The sequence below is a fragment of the Aythya ferina genome, assembly GCF_964211825.1.
Source record: "Aythya ferina genome assembly, chromosome: 3".
NCBI lineage: Eukaryota > Metazoa > Chordata > Aves > Anseriformes > Anatidae > Aythya > Aythya ferina.
Genome location: NC_140298.1, coordinates 103,906,212 through 103,931,763, shown reverse-complemented (window position 1 = coordinate 103,931,763; position 25,552 = coordinate 103,906,212). Strand labels below are relative to the sequence as shown.

At 37.0% G+C, this 25,552-nt stretch overlaps 2 protein-coding genes across 14 annotated transcripts; one reads left to right on the top strand and one right to left on the bottom strand.

The window, feature by feature from the left end:
* Positions 1-33: 33 nt before the first annotated feature.
* On the bottom strand, positions 34-19,336 carry CPSF3 (cleavage and polyadenylation specific factor 3). Of its 2 annotated transcripts, none has more exons than XM_084513380.1 (18): positions 19,207-19,336; positions 18,454-18,517; positions 17,660-17,757; positions 16,854-16,982; positions 15,720-15,897; positions 14,550-14,639; positions 13,409-13,559; positions 10,933-11,108; positions 10,441-10,599; positions 9,578-9,728; positions 8,818-8,963; positions 6,805-6,913; positions 5,954-6,052; positions 4,821-4,915; positions 4,194-4,281; positions 2,198-2,267; positions 1,508-1,604; positions 34-240 (listed from the first exon to the last, which is right to left on the bottom strand). In XM_084513380.1, exons 1-18 carry the CDS (start codon positions 19,275-19,277, stop codon positions 139-141), a joined length of 2,073 nt encoding a protein of 690 aa, XP_084369506.1. In that variant the 5' UTR covers positions 19,278-19,336; the 3' UTR covers positions 34-138. The 2 variants fall into 2 exon arrangements, with proteins under 2 accessions (XP_084369506.1, XP_084369505.1); XM_084513379.1 differs by having other exon boundaries at positions 8,818-8,970; positions 9,582-9,728.
* ITGB1BP1 (integrin subunit beta 1 binding protein 1) lies at positions 19,256-25,552 on the top strand. 12 transcript variants are annotated; one of them, XM_084513391.1, is made up of 8 exons: positions 19,345-19,372; positions 20,112-20,212; positions 20,576-20,731; positions 21,017-21,095; positions 21,828-21,964; positions 22,892-22,984; positions 24,791-24,940; positions 25,169-25,552. In XM_084513391.1, exons 6-8 carry the CDS (start codon positions 22,937-22,939, stop codon positions 25,238-25,240), a joined length of 270 nt encoding a protein of 89 aa, XP_084369517.1. In that variant the 5' UTR covers positions 19,345-19,372; positions 20,112-20,212; positions 20,576-20,731; positions 21,017-21,095; positions 21,828-21,964; positions 22,892-22,936; the 3' UTR covers positions 25,241-25,552. The 12 variants fall into 12 exon arrangements, with proteins under 12 accessions (XP_084369513.1, XP_084369508.1, XP_084369517.1 ...); XM_084513387.1 differs by lacking the exon at positions 20,576-20,731 and having other exon boundaries at positions 19,256-19,367; XM_084513382.1 differs by lacking the exon at positions 20,576-20,731 and having other exon boundaries at positions 19,259-19,372.

The following is a 25,552-nucleotide window of genomic DNA, read 5'->3' as shown; positions in this document are numbered from 1 at the left end:
AATAACTTAGCAGTTTCACAGTCACAGAATTGATGCATTTGTCTTACCGAAGAAAAAAGTTTATTTATTTTTAAAAAAGAGTCCAAATAAATTTGAACATTAAAAGTTTTTCTTGCGTGTCCTAGGTATCTACAGAGGTCAGTGTACTGGGCTGAGGGCATCATAGAGCCTCTGCGCAGCAAGTTCCACCATTTCACGAAGGGAGTCATCATCTTCGCTTCCTGGCTCACAGTCAACTGTCTGGGAATAAAAAAAGAAGTAAGTTAGGAAAATTAGCACCTCATATTCCTTTTCAGAATATCAGGAATGGTGATAAGGGGAAAGGAAAGAGTAGCTATGCGAATTAAAACTAAAGTTCTTTAGAGTTTTCAGTGGTGCTGTCTATTTTTAAATGGTCCACCACCATGTAGAAGAGTTCAGTGAAGACTTATGGAAGTCTTGCTACAGAACAAGAAAATTAATTTCATGTTTTGTTAGTCACTTGCTTCAAAACTACTATGTGAAATGCCTCAAGTTCCATAGACTGCATTTGATTCAAAATCAAATAAAACCACACAATGTTCAGTCCTTGCAGATTTAATTTTATCTGTGAATTCATCCCCATTGTTTAGGTTAATATTGTAAAATATGGGGATTCAGAGATACTGGTACCAGTACTCCACCTCCACACTGATGTTCCCACACGAGGTAACATTTACATTACAGCTGAACCCAAACATTATTATTTTATCATTACAACAATTTTAAAAGTATCCACAGAGAAATTATGGATGCCCCACCCAAACAATCAAGTTTCTCAACGCTCAAACTGCCTGCTCTCTCAAAAGCGAGGGGCAGCAATTACATGCTAATATTATTCACAATCCCATGGACTTTCTAAGCACTAAGACAGTAACTTCTCGATTTCTTAGACCATCTTAGCAAGCTACTGTAAGAACACTGGGTTAAGAGTTAACATGGAAAGAAAATCCACATAGCCCATCATTTAGTCAGATCCGTATTAAATAAATTTAGGTTTCATTTTCGTCTGATGTTAAATCAAATGTTTTGGTTAAGCAGTTTGCAATTTTATCCAATCTATTTTTTTTCTCTATTGCAAGAGCTCTTTTCATCAGTGCTGTATTTTTTTCTGTACTATGCCTATATTGAAATGTATCTTGCTTTATTGTTATGAAATGAAAAACCAACAGCACAGGTAGCACTGTATGTTAACCACAAAACTGTTACCTGCTATCCTCTTAATGCAGTTAGCATTCATTTGTTATGTTTCAACAGGTAAATTTTGGGCAGGAACCAACCTTTTCTTCTGCATCTGCAGAACACTTAAAATATTTTTTGCCATCACTAAGAAAAGCACCCGAGAGCTACTCCAGTGGAATATATTACTGCTACCCAGGTTTTTAATATCTTATTAATAAGTACAAAAGGATCAAGATGACCAAAATATTTATTAGCATAATTCCTATTGAACATAGTACAGATAAATAAAGTGCTTCACTGTTCATACCCGAGTGTCCAGAGAGACGTTTGCAGTCTTTCCATCTACTGTGACACACAGAACAGAGCCATCTTTTGAGCTTACACAGTCTTCTCCAAACATATCCCTAAAACAAAGGCCAATACATGTAAGACATGGACAAACAGCAAACTTTTGTGTTCTTTCCATTAATCTTAGGCTTCCAAAGGCATTTTGACAGCAGAGTATCTCCTTTCAGAAACTATTATTTAACCCACTTAGATAAATCAACAAGTGCTGATCTAAATTATTATGAGAGAGAGTGTCACATAACAATAAATATTTTACTGAAATAAGCCTCATCATAAATAAAGTGAAGGATTCCTTTGATTTTAAAAGAGATAAGAATTCTACTTAAGTAACAGAACAAACATCAGAATAAGTTTTAAAGACATGATCTCAAATGTTTTTTTACAAGCATTCATAGCATAATTAAAAAACATTTCTGGAAGAAATAGCTGGGTCCTGGATTCAAAATTTCAATGATGCTAAGGACTTTTTTTTTTAATAGTATCTCTGCCTTTACTTAATTCCTGGCCTTCACAGAAATTTGACTAATGTCAATTTGGATAGGCTATTTTAGAATAATTCTATCTTTAAACAAGTAAACGGTCAAAAAATTATTATATTCACATGATTAACAGTGATCACTTTCACTTAGACGAATATATGTGAACTTACTGAAGCATGATCTCCATTCTCTTGCTGTACAAATCCATATCTACTTTTTTAGAAATTTTCTGCACTGCAGCTGGAAAGAAAAAGTCATCTTACTTTCACAGACATTTACTGAGAGGGAAAATTGGCTAATTGAAATAACCTAGTTCCTCTCAAGAAAAATAATCTAAAAGCTATGCAAAATACATGCATTTAGACAATTTATAAAGAAAATGTATTTAAAGAAAAGATGGAAAAGTCAAGGAGGTGCTCACATTTTACTTTTATGTTCCCTGTACTTAACACATTGTAGAATAGTAAACTTTGCAAATCTAATTCTCACTTTTTAATTCCTTTTTTTAATTGTTTACACTCATTACTTTTCATATTTCCTTTATTTAAAAGTGAAAGTAATCCATTTTAATCACTTGTACATAATCCCTCCACTTTCCCTAGCTGCAGAAAAATACAGCATCATGGAGGAGTCCAGGAACATACAGAGCATACAGAGAACACAAAGTAAAACCGGAGAGCTAATGTGAGTAGCAGTAATAAGCAAAGACATTCCAGGAATGTGTTCCAACATACAAAGGTTGGAATAAAAATATTGATACTTGTTTTAGACTTCATTTCAAAATCAACACTACCAACTTGTATAGATAAAGCAGAAAAGTCAAGCCAAGTCAGATACTACAATAAGAATTTTTAAAAAATTGCAAAACAAATTACTTTTTTTTCAGTCATATAAAGAAAGATAGAAAAAAATGAAGAAGCTAAAGTACCATCCAAAAATGAAATGTATATTTTTGATTTGTTTCTGTAGATCAGAACATGAGGGCATGGCTAGAAGTGCTGACGAGAAGATACATGCTAAAAATAATCACAACCAAGATATGAAAATTACACTCTAAATTTGCTTAGATCAAGTGAACTGTATAACCTTTATGCAAAAATAGTGAAAGAACTGCTTTCACACTGCTGTGTGAATTTCTCAACTCAGGAGAAAGAATTTTTAATAGATTTATTGAGACAGGTGTGAGACTAAACACTTAACACCATACGAATACTTTTGTATAACACCCAATGAATATAATTTTGAATTCTGCTTGCCTGACTTCATCCAAATCTGAAGTAAATAACTCTCTAAGATGTATACTCAACTGCTACTTACTTCACAAGGAGAGCAAGGGTACACAAATGCAGAATTTAATAATCTTTGTAAGATCTTTTTAAATAATAATGTATATTGCAAGTAATGGCTTAAAAAGTGATTTTAAACCCTATATGATAATTTTTTTAAAAAGTATTTTATTTTGATAAATGGGTTACCACTGTCTTGCCCAGCTGCCAAAATTTATTCTCCATGTCATAGAAGGGATGCCAACCCAATATTCAATACCCACTCCAGATTCTTTGCATAGTGTCATACATATTCAAAAACAAAACAGTGGAACAAAAAAATATAAACTGTTATCACTGGTAATCCCAACAAAATTCCTCTAATTCTTGAACAGCAAAGCAAAACTTGGTATCTGATGATACTGCCACTATCCCCATAATACCACGTGGTTACAGGGTCTTAGTAAGTGTAACTGTGAAATTAGTCAGACTTTTTATAGCATAACCTACCTATCTCTTTCTGTTGTATGGTCACTGGAATACCACTCATGAAGGTAACCATAACTTTTGAATAAGTAACTGAAATATTTCAATGTCTATCAGGAATTATGCAGTTTAAATACTTTATATACAAAAAAAGAAACAGAGTAAGGTTGCATTTTCCATAGTCAGCTATACATGTAAGTTGATGTATAAAAGAAAGTTTCAACACACGAATGTGTTACAAATACAGAAAATCAAGTTGTAATTCTGTATTTAAGTACCAAAAATCTGAAGAAGTTTCATAATGAGATGAAGGACAATAATGGAAAATTAATTACAAGGCATGACATCCCTTTAGCTTGATATCAAAAATTAAGAAGAAAGCCTCAGTTAAATAAACATACACTAAACTTACTACCTTTCTGTATTTTAGGATTTGACTGAACTTCAAGTATCACTGTTGTCACGGTGTCTGCATACATATCATTAGCAGGATTTGCCACCCACTGGAAGATAACAAAAAAAATAATATATATATATATATATATATATATATATATATAACTTAAGCATATTATTTGGGCTGAATGAATAATGCAACACAAAAACAACATTCATGGCATTCTTTTATTTTTTCCCTGAATTCTAGCTTAAAATGACTCTCATACATTTATTATTTTTAACTACTTGTAGCTTGATATATTCTAGTAACCTCCCATGAAACATTCAGGCCACTGAATGTTTCTGAACACATTTATGAAATAGTTATTAATTAACACAACTAGGGGCTGTAGGGAAAGGAGAGAACACCATCTGACCTAATTTCCAATTACTATTTGCTGAATAAAAAAGGACATTGAATCTACCATTAGAATTTTGAACTACTGAAAAAAAAAAAAAGAAACTTGGTAAGTGAAACAACATGCATCAACACAGGGCCATAGCTCAAGGGAAACTTTACTTAAAACATTTAATCCTGCGCGGCATCAATATGACACTATTCTACAGAAAAGAGAGGATTTGTTTCCTCCCCACCAGTGCCTACCTCAAGGACTACCATGCCTGGTTCTTGGATCACGGTAATATTTTTGAAAACCTTCAGGGCTGGTTTTTGTTGGATTTCTATTTCTTCTACATCACCTAAGAAGAAGCAACAAATGGTTAGCAAGAATAAAATTATACTCAGAACAGGACCAAATTTACCTGCATAAGAAAACAAGTCATTTTGAGGATGAGAGGGGCTGTCTGTTATTATCACAGCAGTTCACAATCCATTTCTAAGCCTGGAGTGCTTACTCTGTTCCTATTCTCTTTCTATTTATTTTTTTTTAATGTAATATCGGCCATTTTACTTGTTTTGGATTCTTACATTTGACTGCCTTAGTACACTGACCTGAGTGCACCAACCAGCTCCTCCTCTACCCTTAAAGACTTGTTTACACAAGTGTACAGCGTGATTCAAAAGCATTTTTGTGTGAGGTAGCGTTCAGGCTATGAGACCTGAACACCAACTGAATACAGGTTCTCCCTTCACTGGTGATATGAATTTGACGCTGTCACTAGGTGACTGCCATGAAAAGAAGAATCCTGAGCTTCAAATCTGGGAAAGCATCCTAGAAAGTGTGGGTGCCTTTATTGAACTAGGACTGGAGTTGCCTCTGTGCTTTAAAAAAGCTCGACAGAGGCACTGGGGATCACACTAATAGCAGATTTAAACAGCTTCTGGCTCAGAAAATCGCCAAGAAGACTAGATTCATCCCTCATGGGGAGGGACAAAAGAGGCTGTATGACACAGTTTTTGTCTTGTTTTATTAATTAGATGTCAATAACCGCTCTATTTTGGGGTCGAAGACAAAAAATCATTTAATAAATGTTTCATCAGAGTATTCACTTTGGGGGCTGATAGGAAACAAAAATCATCTGAAACTCTATACTGTTAGATGCTCGTGATTTTGTATTTCAGCTACAGTAGGATCTCTATAGAGGGTTAGTCATGCTCATGAACTAGATCTGGCAGAAGCTTCATAATCTAATAAAAGTTTTAAAATATAAAACAAATTGTGACACTTCAGTTACTGGCAGAGCAAAGAAATTTCCACTCAGAAGTTCCCTGGGGACGATAAGTTCTTTTAAGAATTGACCACCATAAATCACAAACATTTCTTCCCAAATACGCACCAGTAAGCTTTTGTAGCTGGTAATAAAGGAGATTGAAAGGGCCAGTATATGGAATAGCTTGTGTCTGTGTTACAGTGCTCATAGCCAAGTCTGTATAATCTGAAAGATTTTTTAGAAGAATGTATTAAAAATGAGCTTTTTAAAACTGCATCCTAAAAAAACTAAAGTTGTCACTATAGTGAAATAATTCCAAATAATCACCAAAACATTTAAGAAAGAGGATTGAAAAGGACAGTTTGTAGAGTGTATCGTGAGACCGTGAGATAAATACACCATTTGCAGTTAAGGAACCAGCAAAAGCTTTTTATCATATGCGTTACAGGCAATGAACTAGGACAGCAGAATTGCTTTCCCCCAGCTCTTTTGACCTTACTACTCCATTTAATTACTCTTCTGTTTTGAGAATAAATCAATTTATACAGCAACATACAGCATAGGAGAAATATGCAGTACTTTCACAGTATCCTGGTTTTTATGCTAAGAATTAATGACATTTTAGAAATGAGCAGGACAACTGACCAAGGTGCACTTCTGCTCTTACTGGTACCTATGATACACACTCAAACATAGGAAGAAGTTTTAAGTAGGAGAAAACAATTTTGCTGCTCCACTTTCAGAGAAAGGACAGAAGAGATCTTAAACTTCAGAGGACAATGAATTGAATGCCTTCTCAATTCAACAGTTTAGTACCTTAGGCAAAACTAAGCTGAAGTAGAACTAAGGTGTCCACTAATTACTTATCCAACACAAAAATAACAGGAAAAATAAACAGTGCTGTATGTGTTTTAATGACAGAAGAAGGATACAGTTAGTTTCAATTGCCCATTAAGCACATCGCTCTCTTTACTTACTGGAGAGGTCACATGGAGAAAGGATATGATAGTTAAAATTTCTTTTAACTAGGATTCCAGAAATTCTCTGTCCTTGTTCTGGCTTCTTATCTGCTAAAGAGCCCATCACCTGGAAAGAAAAAATGCATGTAGTGCAACAAGGCAACCTGAAGTTTTCATGGCTTCAAGTTAACCGCGGAGATGAAATGTAGGTTCCTCAGAAAAAAACAAGCATGGTATAGAATTACTCCGAAAATAAAGGAAGGTCAGCATAAACATGGACAACAAACATTCTGGGATGTAACACAATAAAATGTTGGTCACGTAACTAACTCCCAGAAATAGCCAGGCGTACTAATTTTCAACAATGCTCCCTAGTTTTCACACAAACTCAGAGATGAGCACTGTTACCTAGTGAGAAGAAATGCCATTCTAATCTTTACATAAGTCTAGGAAAAACCTGGAATTTTTTCACCCTGAGGTAGTTGAACACCAGAGCAGGCTGCCCAGAAAGGCTATGTAGACATTGGAGACCTTTAAAATGGGACTGTGCAGGGCTCTAAGCCACCTGCTGTAGTTGGTCCTGCTTTGACAAGAAAGTTGGACTCCCTCAGGAGGGCTGAAAAGGCTCAAACCAAAGTTTATGAATACAGATCTCACAAACAGAAAAGAGGAATTGCACTGTACAGAATTTTTTATCACAGAACCCCGGGGAAGAGCCAATTTCTTTTCAGCACAGCGCTCCAGCCAGCGTGGTAGCTACCTGTGCACGGCAGCGCATTGCAGCCTGCTCCAAAGATGTCATTAGTAAACAATTAACACCTTGACCCTTCATCTTAGGGTTGTGCTGGAGTTCAGATCTGTAATAACAAGTCCCCGTTATCTGCAAGTAACTCCACTGCACAAAGCAGTCACACACTATGTTCCAGTTCTGTTTCTAGGCTAATAAGCACTTGATAAATTAAACTGTGACATTTTGCCTGTCGGTAACACCAGTGCCATTTTTGGCACTGATTCTATAAGGAGTTAAGATTAGGTCCTTATTAAATACCAGTTAATCCTTTTCAATCACTTTTCCTTCAAACTTATGTACCATGAGGAAACTGATGTTAAATTCAGTTGAGTCTAATAGAAGTTGGCTATTAGGGACTAGTCATCAAAAAAGGGTCGTCTTTGAAGGATCTAAACTAGATTCTGATTAGAAGCAGAATGTAGTTCAATTCATATAGATTTCTCTACAATTTCTTGTACATATTAGCTTCTACTTATTTCAGTATTTAGATTTTGTTGTTATATTTAAAGGTTGTATTACAAAATATTGTCATAGTAGTTTAAATGCATTACATTTATTGCTACTAAGAACACATGCATATAAACTTGTAAAATATTGTCTTTTAGCTGCTTTAAAAAAAAATCATTTTACAAAATACACCGCACAGTCATGGCTACAAACTTTCTTCTGCCAGACAATCCTTTTTACAAGGATTTTATTTTACAGGCTGTCTCACTGATTAAAGTATCTAGAGACAGCATTTCTAAATGTCTGATTACAGTCAAGTATGTAATTATTTAATTCAGCCAAAGCAATTATTCTCTTCTAGTACGTATAGATGGAATGGGTGTTTGACAGCGTCTTCCTGAAATGTAAATGAAATCTATTACATTATTTATGCACAGAATTCAGCGCTCTAACATGACTGGAATTGATGTTCTTTGTTGGGAGAAATTGAGGACTGCTGTTTTGGATCATACAGCAAATGGATTGGGATGATGGGACTGAAAGCACTAGCAGATTTGTCGATAGCAGCATAGATTTAGGTTAGCAAAAATGAAAAAAAACCCAACCCTCTCCCCACAAAACTAAGACAAAAACCAGCCAATAACATTCACACAATGAGTTCCTGTAAAACACGTGCAATACAAAAGCAATTTAAATTAGGGTCTTGAAAGAATTTTAAGAATTTTAAAGAATTTAGTTTTTAATCCAGAGAAAAAAAATACTGTTGTACAGCTAAGAAAATACTAATTTTATACCTTGGCAAGTTTTTCTCCTCTGAAGTTTAATGTCACAGCTTCGGTGTTCCTAGGATTATGAACTTCTATATGAACTTCATCATTATCCTCATATTCCCGTATCAATGCTGCTTTCAACCTGGCCATTTCATTCTGCTCACCATGAACTAAAATCTGTAAGGAAGACAATTTTCCTTTTAACATAAGGTATTTGCCCAACCAGACATGTTTAGCAAGCAAATTATCTAAAACTGCCATCCTGTACTTAATCTTTGTGAAAATGTGCATTTCATGATGCCATAATATATGTAGAATAATTGAATTAATGTTTCACACAGTTTTATGCTTGTGTTTGAATTCTGTACATTATTCAAAGGCACAATACCTCGACACTATATGTAGAAAAATACAAGCAAGTAAGTAGAATGCATTATATAGATTTAATTTTTGTACATGAACACACTGTTACGTTATGAAAGAAAGCATTAACTTCAGTTCAACCATGAAAGTTAGCCTTATGTTTTTGTGTTTGCATGTAGATAAATATATACATATACAAATAAATGTACAATTCCCAGATATTCCTACATACAGACCCTCAAGAGCATGTTCATCTTTACTTCACTAAGGTGACACAGTGAAAAAAGGCAAAGTCTTCACCTTTTATTACTCAAAGGATAGGGATGCTGGCTACTGCTAGACACCAATCGTGGCCTTAATGACTCAAGGCTGTGAACTGGTTTGATGAATCCCACTCTGGAGAAATGGGCAGCATGTATACTAACCACATGTGGAGGTTTCAGGGCCCGGATAAACTCACTAGTTTGTTGATAATCTGTGTGAGCAGAGAAAGAAATGTAATCCACAGACATCTTCAGGGGGAGTTTTTGCCCTGACATAGTTGTGATCTCTTCGGGTTCAGACATGATGTGCTAGAAAAAAAAAGAGCACTTCTTTAAATAAAAAATTAAAAGCCTCCTGCAGACACTACAAAATCTAAAGCTTTACATTTCAAGTATCAACGAAATAATATCGACAGACAAGTTAAATGTGAAGAAGTGAAAAAAAATCCTCAAAATGTCACAAAACAAACAGTCAAAATTTAAAAAAAAATATATGCACAAAACACAAATTTCATCTTTTACATGCCCAGCAGATCTGGCAGTTCATTCTTCCTCTGCATACATCTCTCTAAAATGTACATGGAAATTATAACAACTGTCTGATTTCTCTCTCTAAAGGCAAAGCTAAACATTCCGGTTGCCCTTAGCTGCTAGAATTGGGAAGGATTTCCTTCTCTACAAGCAGACAGTGGCACAACATGCACAAGGCATGATCTGCTAGATTTAATGCTGACTCCTCTAGCACTGGGGCTAGGGCTCCCCCTCTCAAAGATCTAAGCATGGAGAAAAGTATCAGTCCTTCTCTCTCATGACAAGTTAACTGCTCCTAGAACAGCTCATTCTCTTTAACATCACTGGAAATGACCATATGCAAATTTTCGATATATTTCATTAGTAAAGTGCAGTTAACAGCAATCTTCTCCCTAAATCCAAATAAACACACCTCCTGTTGGCCAATTCTTTTTAAATGCAACATGCATGCTAGTTTGTATTAAGAATTTGTGGTGCGCTAACAACTCACCTTAGCAAGTGTTCCTTCAACACAGTACCCGGCTATAATCACTCCATTCCTCTTATCTGTGCACCAGCTCTCAAACAGCTCTCTGGATAAGCCACTCTGCATCATACCTGGGGAAGCCATCACCACACTCGGGCCGATATCATCAAAATGATCCATACTCTAAGTGGAAAACAGCAGCAGTTACCATAATCCTTCAACAACACAGAAGTAGAGCCCGACATTCACAGATTACACAGCATCCTCATAAAAAAGGGTTTTCATAGGAAAATTCCTCCTCCTAATGCCCATAAGGGGCAAATTATAAGCATACAGATCGATACTGGAAGAAAAGTTGGGATGTAAGCTCCCCTCATCCAGCCCTCTAAACAGTGGTAGAGCAGAAAATTCAGATATAAACCTGTAACTATTAATCTATTAGGATACTACACATGCAAACTATTCAGCAAATATGAACTCTTCCATCATTCTTCCTCTATTATAAGACAACCTTACCTTCAGGTTACTGATATGCTTGAAAACAAAGGGATTGTTGATGTTGATTTGCTTGCGGATTTTGTCATTCATGGCATTGACATATGTCTGATAAACTGCCATGCACTTCTTGGCCAAAGAGGAGGCATAGTAAATAGGGATATCGTGGAGTTCTGGGTGATTTTGCCAGTATTCATCTGAAAAAAACAACGAACAAACCTACACATCAAACAGCTCACAAACACAGCATTAGCCCCAAAATGCATACTTCTCAGCGGTGCTTATACTTTTTGTAAAGCAGATTTAGCAATGTTTTTATCATTTTTATTATAGAAAATCACAATCACGGTCTGTTTTTTTTCACCTGGCCTACTGGAGAAGAAAAAGCAATCATTAACTACAAATGTAGGTAACTCTAATACAAACAAATGGACAAGAAAGAGATGAACTTCAAATATTTTTGGCCAACCCCAGTCAATCACCAGTTTCAGCCACAAGGTATAAGAATATGTGATACTACACAGCACTAAATTTACTTTCACAACAAAGTAAGTTCTACCACACCACTGCAAGAAAGCTTAAATGTCTCTGACAAATATAAGTTATATATCTGACAGCCAGAGACATCTGCACATAGATGGGTTTATGGGAATTCACTATATCAAAGTTCTGTAAAACAAATCCACGGAGTTCAAGGAGTGAAGGGATTACCCAGTTACACGCCTGGCTTCCTGTATTATCACCAACAGTTACATTTTACAAGCTTAACTGAAACAAAAACAGGAAAAAAAAATCCTCCACTTATTTTTAATTTATTTTTATCATGATGACAGTAGTGATGACCTTTACTAAACATGAAGAAGAGATCTGAATGCAGATACGCAAGCATAACTCATTTTCTCACTTGGGTACAGCTCTGCTAATATAAAACATATTTATATTGCAAAACTGCAGAACAATCACCCCAAAGAGTAGTATGCTCTTTTGGCTGTATTTGTACATTAAATGATACAGCTTTAACTTAACAGCTTTGGTCTGCAGACCAAGTTTTCAGAGTATGTCAGAGCAGCTCTCTGCCATGAATACCTTAATAAGCTCAAACGTAAAAGAGAAACGATGGCCAACAGCAGGATTTACTCTACTATCAAGAGACTGCACTCATCATCATACATTTCTGTATCATAAGTATCATTTCTGTAGCATTTACATGTACAGAAATGTATCATTTCTGTATCTTATTTTTTTGCCAGACACATATAGAAGGAATACAAACACAGAAGCCTGCGGGTTCAGTTGTGTAGGCATGTGAGATGCAATTTTATTTTCTACCTAATTAAGCATCCAATTGCGTGTCTACCTTTAGTAGATGTACTTCCAAGCTTTCCTTTAGAATGGCACTTTAATATCTACACACAGGAAGGAAAGACAAAAAATTCCAAACTAATGGCTACACGAGGTTTCAAATGTTCAGCTTTTACCTCTTTTCTTAAAAAAAATAAAAAATAAAAAAATATCTTGATCGTTAAGAATAATCCTACTATACAACATTGACTACTACACTATGCCTAGATCCAAATTTCTTATTAACATTTGAATAAACCAATAACACATTTTGAAAACAAATACCAGCTTTTCACATTGATCTAAACTTAAATAGAAAGTAAGAAAAAAAAATAAAGTATTGTAGATAACATTTTAGATTTAACACCTCTAAAAATAAGCATTTTAAGTTTGAGGTAGTTATCTTTTGATTCTGACAGCAATTGTACAAGAAAAAAGTCCAGTTAAAGATCATAGTACAAACTGTGCTAAAAGAAAGCACAGAAGCCTGGAAATACTTTAAAAGTTGTTGTATCTGAAGTGCCTTACAACAACTATTTCTATCTTTTATGTGAAGTAGCTTATTATGACCACGTATAATTTTTCCCCTCCATTTTGCTCTTCTTAACAAACCCTAATTTGCTTTCCCATTGTGGTTAACACTTTAGAAATGCTAGAAGTGCCTGTGGTTATGGTCTTCTCAGCTTTTCCTAGAAAGATTTCACATAGGTTTGTGAATTGAAGGGAAAAAATAGTAAAATTTTGGAAGAAAGCATACCTCTTTTTAGCAAAGCTTTTGAAATAGAACAGTCATGTTTTGATTACTAACTTTGCAATCTAAGGTAATATTTTGCATTTGCTGAAATCCCAGTTCAACAGGATTTGAAGGTTGAGCACGTATTACTGTGGAATTACCTGTTCCTTTCTAGGTCTCCTTTCTACCTCACGCAGCCAAGCTGCCTGTCCTATAAACACATTTTGAAAAGGCTTCTTGGGTGGTTGATTTTTATTTTTAATTTTACATTTGAACAAACAATATTACGTATTCTCAAGTAGTTAGCATACTGAAAAATTGCTGAGATGATGTTTAAAAAATTCATATACTGGAAAGACTGCACGTGAAAACATTCGCTGTTTTTATTTGCCTTCTATTAAGAGAAATTGGAAAGATACATACCTAAAATTAAAAGTAGTTCTTGAGCTCGACCCAAGGCAAACACAGGAATAAGACCTCTACCTCCTCTGTTTACAATGTCATGAACAGTATTGCAGAATCGTGCCTCTCGCTCTTCCCTTTTCTCATGAATATGAGTACCATAGGTGGACTCCTACATACAGAGAAACCCGGTATTAAAAGCACTGACATAGACTAATTTCTGATCTTCTCTAAATCCAATAAAATTCAGAAAAACACTGGTGTTACCGTGCAGAAACAGATCTTTCATTTTACCGTTAAGGACTTCCATTTTTGTGTCATTACATCGCATGCACTAAGTTTTCAGCTTTATAGTATGTTGGGGCAGAATGGGGAGGGGAAAGAAGGGAAAAATCAACCACCTCCCAACTCCAAATTCCCATAACCACCTCCTCCACCAAGATAAATAACCTTCCCCCCAAGCTCCTACCAGCAATTTGGAACGAGATCCTTTAAAAAAATAAAAATAATAAAAGGTAGAACTACAAATTTTGATGCTTGTTTTAAGAGGTTTCAATTTTACCATATTTTCCTAATTGAAAATGCTGCCACTTCTTTGATGAACAGGTTATTACATTAATATGACTCACTAGAGGTACATGTTTAGAAACACCTAATCTAAAATACGGGAATTACATAAAATACAAGATTCTGATGTGATTTAAAATGTAATAATTATCATTTACAGAAAACAGTCAGACAGGACACAACAAATGAAATATTTTCAGCATTACTCTAGAAGATCCCACTGGTCATTTTGAAATAAAACATTTACGTTAGGATTTATTAAAGAAAAAGATCAGCCTACATTGAAGTTTGTACCACACATCTAGGAAACACAGCTGAAACTTGGTAAACTGCTTGAAAAGACACGTCTAGAGGCTTATGAAACATTATCAGAATAATTATAAAATGAAAATTAGATGTTAAGACTTTTTAATACAGTAAAAAAAAAAAAAAAAAGAAAGAGTGTTTTGAACACCCAAGTGTTTGGATATTGAACACCAGTCACATACTACCATTAAGCCTCCACTGTCTTTCTCATGCCATTTCAGTTCTAATTTACTGATATCCCTGTATATATGTAATTACTAATATAAAGAAATAATTTTGTAACACTTACAATGATAAGAATATCAGGCTTAATATTGGGAATCTCAGCTGCCATCAGATGTCTGTCTTCCTGTCTTGAGAAATCACCTGTATACAAAAGCTGTGAGACACAAAGAGAAGCAGTTACATATAAAAAATAAAAATAAAAACATATATTTTAGCTACAATAAATACAGGTATTTCAGGCAGTACCTTAATTACAACAAAACTCGGTTAAAAAAAAATATATATACATACTAATTTGGTACATAAAGGTACCATTTTCACCATTTTTCATATATGCACTTGCCATTTAAAGTACAAACCGACATGAAAAACTACACTAGGTACTACCTGAAAAAACAAAGTAGATAAATCGGCATTTGCACATCAGAATGCAAATACAATGAATAACCACTATTTTTTTTAATTCTTTCTAAAAATTTATGATGCTTACAAAAAGCCTGTAGTCAAACAGATTTTTCAAACAGAGTGATCATGTTGTCTGTTATACCAAGAAGTTTTAAAAATTTATTAAGTCTGGAATTCTCAAGCATTATAAACCACAGACAAAGTCCTGCTAGAGAGCAAGCCTTGGGGCCTCTCTTCCCTCTTCAAGGCTTTTCTTTGGTGGTGATTATCCTACTGAACTCCAATTTATGAGATTAGTTTTGCATACCTGGCATTGACACAGAGCTGCCTGTGATTATAGGATAATTTATTTAATCTCTCTCTGTCTACAAGTAACAGGTACTTTCTTAGGTACTTTAGCATTAGAGTGTTTTGAGAAAAATGTAACTTGCAATCTTTGATGAAGGCCATTTACGTACCCAGATGGGCAGACACGGTAGATCAGAATTAGAAAAATCCACCAGTTTATAGCTTTTACTAAAAGGCAGCTTCAGTAAGATTGCCTCAGCTATCAGCAGACCAGCAAGGAAAACCACACATTTACTGATTCCAAGTCTGAGACATAACTCACTCCTGTAAAACCCAAAGTTATTACCTGGTTCAATACACAAATGTCACTCGCTCCTTTTAATCAATAAGAAAAGACATGCTCCAAGTCAAGGCTTCCCACCTGCGTGCCCAAGCCTGCCTGACAGCTCCAACCATAGCAGCGAGGCTTGGTGGACAATAACACTTAATGATTACATTAGAATTCAGGCCTGATTTCAACTGTGTAGCAAAAAGAAAATACCTTCACACCAGCTATTTCAATCATAAACATGGCTGCTCCCAGAACGTGGCCTGCGTGGTAGCACCAGAATTTGATTCCTGCCACCTCTTTCACTTCATGGAAGTTGATGGTTTCAATCTTGTCCATGCTTTCTTCAAGGTCTGTTTCTGTATACAGCATGTCATCCGCTGATATATTACTGGAAAAATGAAATGGCTAAATATCAGCTAGTTTTACCAGCTTAGATTATACAGCAGTTGAAAAAAAACGTTCCTGGATTTTTCACCATTAAGAATAAGACTCCCGTTCAGAAATGTCATGCTTCCATGGCATTAGAGACATTTCTAAATTACAAATTAAGTCCAGGAACTCTAATATAGTTCACCTCAGTAGAGTTAACATGTCTCTTTAAAGGCCATGTTATAACAGTCTTTGCAGTTTAGGATCTGCTCTGCATATACCAGTCCTCAAAAACCAAAGCAACCCCAACCACTTTTCCCATTTGCCTAGAATAAACAAGCTACAAAAGGATTGTTTATCAGACTTCTGACCCAAATCTGCTGAGCTGAGATAAGCTCAGGACCACTGCATTCACATAGTAAAGATGTGCTCAAGACATGTTAACAGACAAGGGGGGAGAAAAAAAAAAGAAAAAAAGAAAAAAGAAAAAAACAACACCATGCAAATAGCAGCACTCTTTGTACCTTTTTGCCTAGATCTAATACTTAATTTGACCTTGTCCTGAAGAGTGGGTTATATCTTTAGGGGCTTAAAATTCACTACTTCTGCAAAGCTTAAGAAAAAAATACTGTCATTAAATAAGATCAAATAAGAGCAATTAAATAAGAGAGAGAGAATGGGTAAAGAAAAACAGATGGGAGTGGAGGAAAGAGACACTAATAGATTCAAGGTCCAAATAAGGCAAATGAAAAGAATAAGAGGAAACAAGGTAAAATTTTATTTTGATTGATAGGAAATTATTTTAGAGACACAGTATCCCTGAGGCAGTAAAATGATTCATTATTTCTAATCTTGCTCCTAGTGGCAATACCCAGGTTCACCCAGCCACGTTCAGGAGCTTCACCTTAAGTTTCCCATTGGGTATACAGGGGAAATAAATCAGCAGTTAAAGAGAAAACCAACAGGACAGCTCACCTGACTTTGACATAGTCTGAAAGAAGCCATCTGTAAATAGCTTTTGTGGCATGAGTCATAAATGTCCTTCCTTTAAAACTTGTTTTCTGCAAAAACCATGGTAAAGCTCCACAGTGATCTAAATGGAAACTTAAAATAGACACATGAATCCCATTAATATGTTACCAGTACACAACGCTACCATATAATTCACTACTTTACCATATTGACATAACATCATGAAAATTGTCAACCTCATTGTTAACTATGCTGGTCTATATCCTGTACATCAGAAACTGGAAAAACAACTGAGAAAAGGTAACACAGGAAATTTGCCATTAACTGTGAAGATTTTGCCCACACAATTTTAGAACTGACTTTTTTTTTTTTTTTTTTTTACACAGAAATTTAGACAGAAATTTAGAGGGGGAAAAAGTAATTAAAACATGAACTTTAAATAAATTTATTTGGTCACACTTCTAATTTGACATATTCTAAGGAATTACTTTTGAGATACAGGCAAAACAAACATTTAAAAGTTTGCATAAGTATCTAAGAACCTTCTTCATATAGAGCCAATAAAACAAAACAAAACACAACAACAACAACCAATAATTTTCACAAGTCTTTTAGTAGCAAATTCATTCTAGAAGCTGTCACAATGGTCAAAACTGACTGAACATCCTTTATTTAAAAAAAGTTAGAAACTAAAATTTTGCCATGCCACTACCATCTATGTAACACCTAATTTCAGCCTCTTGGCCTACAAGTGTGAGTGTGGCTGAGACCATGACCTCAGTGTATTTGTTCTTCTAGGTGCAACTTACTGACTAATTAGGAGAAGATCAATCTCAGCAGGGTCTATCAAATCTATGTAAGGAAGAGCATCCATTCCTTCCAGTCCAGGGTGGATGCCACAATCAAGCTGAAAAAAAAAGAAAAAAAAAAAAAGTTAAAGCTGACTGAAAATGGAAGGGATCTCTGGAAGTCACCTGGTCCAACCCGCCCCCTCTAACAAAACACATTAAAAAACCCTCTTCCATTCTGACCTAAAATATAGTTACAAGCAATTAGTAATCTTTAGCATTACTCAGAAAAATGTTTTTTTCCTCAACCACTGCTTTTAGTATAGGATACTACATCTAGGGTGTCTCTCTGAATGATTTATCTCCACAGGTAATCACCTTTTAAAAGACTCCATTCTTTGTATATAATTTTGTACCTATGCAAGCTTTCATACACCCTTCAGCACTACCTGAATATACAGAACTGGTATCTGCAAGATATTTTAGTTAAGTGTCTGAGAAGACACCTGAAAAGGGGGAAAAGACCATGTATGTGTTTACACATGGCTGCTTACACACACCTGCAGCCTTAGGTTCCAGTGAAACCTAACACATACAGGTTTCAGAATCCATACTTCAGACACACACATTCTGTTGGGGATATGGATTTATTTTACAGGACAAACCTTGTAGTGCCTACTATCATAAATGCTATATTGTTCCAGAAAGCTACAAAACCTGCCTCTTCGGGCTGACTTCAGGGAGGAACTGGATTTAACCTGTAACATCTTTTCATAACCTAAAGAGTGTGACAAATCCATTCATGAAGTGATTACCATTATTTTTCTTCCTTTAAACTCCAGAATAATGCATGATCTTCCTACTTCTTGGCCAGCACCTCTGCAAAAGGACATCAGTGTTACCGAGACTCAAACAATACACAGCCTATACAGGTGCCTTTTGGGGGATCACTCTTCTGTGCTGAAATAAGGACTGCAGAGTACGATTAAGCTCAGACACTTAGTATCTCAGCAGTTAGACGTATCTCAGAGGAAATTATAGAGTATTTAATACTGCAGGAGGAAAAATATCCCTAGTTTGGGGAAATGATTTTGGCCTCCTTGTGTTTACTGCACAGCTGTCTGTCACAACGCTGAGATGTGTAACACATGGAAAGCTGCTCTAAGAACAAACTACTGGGGACAAATTAGTCTTGGGACAGTCCCGGGGAACACCTTGTATTGGCATCTTTAGCAGAGGAAAAAATATTTATATATATAACGAGTTAAAGCCCACAGAAGGGCTCGCTGTTGAAGCGTAAAGGGTAGAGGGATGAGTTGCTTCCAAGCTGCAGGAGGAAGGGATGCAACCGTCCTAGCGTGAGCCAGGTGATACAGGAGGGCCTCCAGGCTCGCTGCCTGTCAGAAAGCGACCAAAACCCGAGAGGGAAACCCCAAAAAGCCCCTTTAGGGCCGGATCCCCCCCGCCTCCCCTCAGGCTGCCTGGAGCCCGACCCGCCGGCGGCGGGGCTCGGCGGGGCTCAGCCCGGCCCGGCCCGGCCCGGCTCGGCTCGGCCCCAGGGCTCTCACAGGGGCCGGATGAGCAGCTGGTCGCTCTCCTCCGCCGGGATCAGGGCCTCGGCTTTCCGCTTCGCCGCCATGGCCGCTCACTCCTCCTCTTCCTCCTCCTCCTCCTCCTCTTCCTCCCGGCCGCCCTTCCCCGGCGGGCGGGGCGCTGCGCGGCGCCGGAGGTGAGGTGAGGCGAGGTGAAGGGGCTGCCAACGAGAAGGGATTTTTGGGGGGCTCATAGGGGAAAAAAGGGTTTTGGGGGGCTGCCCGTGTGTCCCCTGAGGCACTAAGCTCGAGGTGGCTCTTGCCGCAGCCTTCAGGAGTGCCTCGGGTAGCTGGGGCTGCCCCTGGCAGTGCTGCAGCGGCTTGTTCCTCAGGGCTGGGGGCCTCGGCGTTTGTTGGGTTTTAAGTTTGTAACAGAGCTGTAATTTTGGGGTAGGGTTGCATGGGATGTACATAAGAAGGCAATTAAGCTGTGTTTTAAAGCGATGAAGTCATCTGATGCTTCTAAGTGGGGAAAAACACTTCCAATTTTGTCTCGTTTCTGTGTATCTTCATATTTGTATGTGTGTGTTTATTATATGTGTGTATTATGTAAGTATATTTATTATACATATATGTTTATTATATATATTATTGATATAAAGTGTATATTTATACAAATTAGAAAGTCCAACAGCTCTCGAAGCTAGGCAGCAGCATTTGGGGTGGATCAGAGGAATGGGGAAGTCTGAGCAGAGATCTCGAGGGACTTTTTCCCAGCCACAAATTAAAAACACCAAAAACTTTCCTGCTTATGTTCCTAGAGCTGCTAACTTAGTGATTTCTGGGTTTTGTATGCGTTGGATACAGTTAGCGTGGTGTTTGCAAGCAGCTCTTTTCCTTGATGATACCAGAGTTTAATTTTTATCTTTCCTGCTACCTAGAGCGTCCTCATTGATCCGATTATGAAAAAATGTTCAGAAAAGGAAAAAAACGACACAGCAGCAGCAGCTCACAAAGCAGTGAGATCAGTACTAAAAGCAAGGTAAGCTGAATTCGGTGTTTGATCTTTATGGCAAAACTTTCACCTGTTACGAGGTGGCAGCTGAGTGGTTTGCTTGCACCGATACTAGGATGTGATTTCATAAAGTACGTGTTATAAGGCCCTTGTATTCTAAAAAGACTGCTTGGTTATTTCCATACTGAAGCCCCCAAGAGCTTCTTCTGGCAGCACATAAGATTTGGAAGAAAAAAGTAGCACACTTGTTTGCTAGTGATAAATACTGCCTTTAAGAAGGTGCCTGGTGCAAGGCACTGAGAGTGGATTTGTTCTTCAGTATTAGTTGGTTACTCAGCATCTCTAAAAGCTATTCTTCATTTTAAATAATGTGTTCATTTTGTCTGATAGGTTTTGGAATGATCAGTTGAATATTCTGGATTTTCCAAGGTGCCGTTTCACTGCCCTTGCACCGCTATGTTATTTCAAGCATTGGTGACAAGCATGTAGTTGTCAATTTCTTCAAGTTAAGATGCAGTACCAAAAAAGTCTGGACATAACCTTAAGGTTCATTTTCTCTTCTTCTTTTATTTCCACCTTATTTGAAATATTTGTGGACTTTTAAAGGGCTTCTGCTGAATTTATATGAGTCTAACCTACAATGAGGTAGAAAGATAACTTCAGGAAAAGCATAGGGCGTTTTTTTTTTTTCCTTCCAATTTTACAGTGCTGCTTAGGTAATTGAAATATAAATATTAATTTATTTTAAAAAAAGAGTTGAGGCAGGGCATCTAAAAGTGAATTGCTAGTATGTTCTCAGTAGCTTTCTGATGACATTTATTTTCTTCTTAGTCTGTAGATTCCAGTCTCGGAGGACTTTCCAGGTCTAGTACTGTGGCTAGTCTAGATACAGACTCCACAAAAAGTTCAGGTATGTAATCAGAGTTTGAGCAGCAATGTATGGAGCAAAACTAACTTTGTGTGTATTTATCTATGAGAACAGAAAATGAAAAAGGTTAAAGTACATATTTTTAATAATGGAATGAATCTGTTAGCCTGTTGAATTATGCATGCATAACTTCAGGCTTCTGAAGTATCTAGTACTGAGTCATCTAGTATTAAATCATTGTTTTTAAAGTAATGTGTCTAACTAAGAAAAAATCAGTTAGCTGTTCTAGCAGTCTGTTATACAGCACAAATCTGATGTAACTTTTTGGGAAACTGTATTGCATGCTCTTAAAAGCTTACATTTGCACTGAAGCAAGTGAAATAGGAGTTTTGATTTTACTTGTTCTTGATTACCAGATCACAGTGTATGGTTGATCAAACAGCTCATTTAAAGGTATATTTATATAAAAGTAGAATCAGCTTTTCTGTGTTTTCTGACTAAAGTTGTTAACTGCAAATCAGAATTAGTATAAACAAGTCTATATGTTTAATATAAAATTATTGGATTCATATAAAATTATTGTTTTTACTAAGGGCTGTTCTGAATCAACCCAGGCCAGCTCATTAAAGAGAGGTTTTAATATACTGTGATGAGGTGAAGTGTTGGAAAGTCTGCAAAAAATTGAGGAACTGAGTAAGTTAGCTCCACTTACGCTAATTAGAAAAGAATTACTGTTCTTGAGCTCTTCAGGATTGCTGTTTTATTTTGTTGCAGGACAAAGCAATAGTAATTCTGATACATGTGCAGAATTCAGGGTTAAATATGTTGGTGCCATTGAAAAGTTGAAATTTAATGAGAGCAAAAATCTAGAAGGGCCATTGGACTTGATAAACTACATAGATGTTGCCCAGGTAAGTGCATTACAAAAGAATACCAACATTTTTAGAACGTCCTAAACTTAGATGTATTTTTTTCATGTTGTCATGCAGTATAACATCTTGCCTTACAAGTTTTATACTTACTAGAATAAAATAGCTTAATTTAAAAAGTATATCTCAGTCACTGTGCTATGATCTCAAAAGCTGTACTCCATTCCCTCCTGTTGTATAACTGGGAAGATGCACCCAAAAGGACTTGTGAAGAAGCAGACTCAGAGCTAGGATCCTTCTCATGAATCGTTATGGAATGAGTGTCCCACCTGAAAGCTGTTGCATCATCTTCAGCACAGTTAGGATTAGAACAGAATAGAATAAAGCAAAGAATATCTCCAAATTTCACCAGTACTACAGAATAAGTTTTCCTGTAGAGGAAACTGTCGGATTCTGCTTACATTTGCTTATGAACCTACGATTAAAGAACCTGAATAACGTTTGGGTCATCCTTGCCGTACTGTTTGCTTGTACATTTTTTTGTACGGAGGCTGTAACTGGATGTCCTGGTTAGGCAGCTGATGGTTTGTACCCTTACAAGCACACAATGTCTGTTTATCTGACAGCAGCTTGACACTTCAAGTATCTGAAACTATTTTTACAGCCAAACACAAAAGTGCTGCTAGCGTGGTACTAGGATCACCCAGGGTCAGCGCAGGGTAACAGGGCCAACCTCCCCACCCACCTCAGATGACAAATTCCTTTCTGGATTCATGCAGTGCTTCACATAACGTAAAGGGATGGGGCAAATGCAACAATGTCAGACTTCACACACTAAGATACACACAGGGGTAGTGATGTTGCTGATCCAGTGGACCAAAGTACAAATAAATACGTTTTAGGCTATGTATTTTCATTGTTCATGTTCTTCTGTCTGCACTAAAGGCTTTTGTTTGTTTCCCTCCAAAGCAAGATGGAAAGTTACCTTTTGTTCCAGGTGAAGAGGAGTTTATAATGGGAGTTTCCAAATACGGCATTAAAGTTTCAACATCTGATCAGTATGTAAGTGATTCACAGCAAACTTTGGGGAGAGTTGAGAAGTGCTTTCTTTTATTTCTCTGACAGATAATCCCAGTGACCAAGATGTCACTTCTGGCCTGAAGCAAGTGGTTTTAGTTTTTATTTATTTATTTATTTATTTATTTTAAAAAGCTCTCACAGCAGTACCACTCTGTTTCATATCTCCTTAGGGCTCTGTATTTCCCTTGCTGGATTTTTGATGTGAATCCATTCCTTTTGACAGAGAGCATCAGACAAAAAGCAAGAAGGCTTTTATGCTCTGGGCCCGTCTTTCTCTGTGGCTGTTCTGCCATCCTCTCCTGTGGGAAAAGGGACATTACTGGTGCCCAAGACCATAGGTTCCTGGGCCTGAATTAGTAATTCAATTCCTGTTAGTGTGGAGGAAAAGAAAAATGCATCCTTGAAAAAAGCATCTCGTCTTCCTCTTCAAAGTTGCAGCCTTGTGCTGCCAATCCACGAGTGTGAGCTCACTCCAGCACTAAAACTGTGTAATTTCACTTTATTGATCGAGCCCATTTTTTGTTGGCATTGTTTCCTCCATGTGCTTTATGTTCCTTTAGTGCACTTCAGATAGTTGTTTCGCTAAAAATAAAGAGCCCGTCTCTTCCCCAGGGCCCTCCAGCTGCCTGTGTATAACTCTGTGTTGCAGTCATGTGGTTTCCTTCTGGTTGCCCTCAGAGCCCCAGCTACTAAAATACTCAGCCTTACAAAGTCACAACCCATCAGCAACCCAGCAATGCCTGATCATAAAAGCCTCAAGTGTGAGAGCGGTGCATAGCGTTGCTCAATAGCTGAATACTCTGAAGAGGGCCTGAAAGCCTCCTTTCAGAAAATAAAACGCTTGTTTCCTAATACCTGGGAGGAAGTATAACATTTGGTCCTCACACTTCTGTTTTTGCTGTCCTCCTAATTTCTTAATTCTCAGTAAGAACACAGGTCACATTATTACTTACCATTCTTTTGTACTCTGATAAAGGTCAAATAGGTATTTTTAAGATTTTTTGTTCATCATTCTCTTTCTTCTGGCTTTGAGCTGAAAGCAAGCACAAGCTGATAAAGCCTTATGTGATTAAGCTAGCTTGAGCTGGCATTTTATTGCAATGCATTCTGTTTTCCAAATCCTGGCTTTTTGCATTTGTGCCACTGTTGACATTTAATTTGTCCTTCAGTGTTAGTACACCTAACTCTCTTTCAGACAGTTCCAAGAGGGAAAGGTTATTTTCTCTGCATTCATACGCAGACCTCGAAGCAGTATGACTGGAATAAAGCAGATAAATGTCATCAGTTGGGTAGGAGAGCTTAAGAAGGGCTTTGTAGGGTTGGTCTGCAGAAACCGTGTACCAAATGACATCATTGACAAATCTCTGTGTGGAACGGCCAAGCTCAGAAGTGGAACTTGCCAATAAAGCAAGAAGTACACTTTATAAAACTTTCTTCCTCAAAGCACACCTGCTGCCAGGCAATAAGGTGGCAAGAGGCAGGTTAAGTACAGAGAGTGACTGGGGATAGGTGGGAAGCAAATGTGTGCTTTGGTAATATGGCTAGGAATACAGAGCACATACAAATGCAACTCAAGCAAAAATTAAAGCCAAAATTATGTTAAATCACTGTGTTAAAAAAAATAATTATAAATTCTTAATTAAACTTAGTTATGGTTTTACCAAGGAGTACTTTTCTCCTGTAAATAAATCTGAAGTATTTTTCTGTCAGAGTGGATCAAAATGTGCAGAGGACTGAAACAGCTGTCACAGTACTCCACTGTAACTCTTATTTCCTGAATGTTTTCAGGATGTGTTACACAGGCATGCCCTCTATTTAATCGTACGGATGGTCTGCTACGATGACGGGCTGGGAGCAGGAAAGAGTTTACTGGCTTTGAAGACAACAGATGCAGCCTCTGAAGAATGCAGCCTCTGGGTTTATCAGTGCAATAGTTTGGTAAGAGTTTGCTTACAGTCTTTACTTCAGGTATCAGTATTTTCATTTTGAACAACTCTGGCTTGTTCAGAAGAGTTCACTGCAAACAGCTTCCCGCGTGCCGCAGCAGACCACATAAAATCAAACTACTCCATTTTGCTTCTCTGCCAAACAACTGCTTTAAGCGAGTCTTGAGAATTTTAGGAGTCCTTCAGCAAGTATTAACGTGCCTGTGTTTATGCACTGCAGGAGCAAGCACAAGCTATTTGCAAAGTGCTATCTACAGCCTTTGATTCAGTTTTAATGTCGGAGAAGTCCTGATTTTCTTCAGCAGCATGTGACCGTGTAGGACAAGAGGCCTTTGTGCGAGGAAGAAACGGGGCTCCTTTGTGATACCACAGACTGGCTGTAGCCACACACAAACTTAGAAAAGACTCGCTGTGCAAAAAAGAGCCATGCAACCTTGTACATGGTACTTTGTCATTCCCCAGACGTGACTTGAAGAAATTACTCCACCTTCAGTTTCCAGGACTACAGACGTTTGTATTTAACATGATATTTTTTTGCTAAATCTGTTTTGTATATTGATGTCAATATTGTAAAAATGTAAAATAAAACTGACACTTGCTTCTA

What these genes read in the sequence shown, in the direction of transcription:
- CPSF3 (XM_084513379.1), bottom strand. Translation starts at nt 19,277, where the DNA reads ATGGCGGCGAAGCGGAAAGCCGAGGCCCTGATCCCGGCGGAGGAGAGC. An exon ending in AGCCTGATATTCTTATCATT is followed by an intron (nt 13,560 to 14,549) that starts GTAAGTGTTACA and finishes CTCTGTATGTAG; the next exon opens with GAGTCCACCTATGGTACTCA. An exon ending in TTCTCCATGTGACCTCTCCA is followed by an intron (nt 6,053 to 6,804) that starts GTAAGTAAAGAG and finishes AAAATCTTTCAG; the next exon opens with ATTATACAGACTTGGCTATG.
- ITGB1BP1 (XM_084513387.1), top strand. Translation starts at nt 20,141, where the DNA reads ATGTTCAGAAAAGGAAAAAAACGACACAGCAGCAGCAGCTCACAAAGC. An exon ending in AGATCAGTACTAAAAGCAAG is followed by an intron (nt 20,213 to 21,016) that starts GTAAGCTGAATT and finishes TTTTCTTCTTAG; the next exon opens with TCTGTAGATTCCAGTCTCGG. An exon ending in TTTATCAGTGCAATAGTTTG is followed by an intron (nt 24,941 to 25,168) that starts GTAAGAGTTTGC and finishes TATGCACTGCAG; the next exon opens with GAGCAAGCACAAGCTATTTG.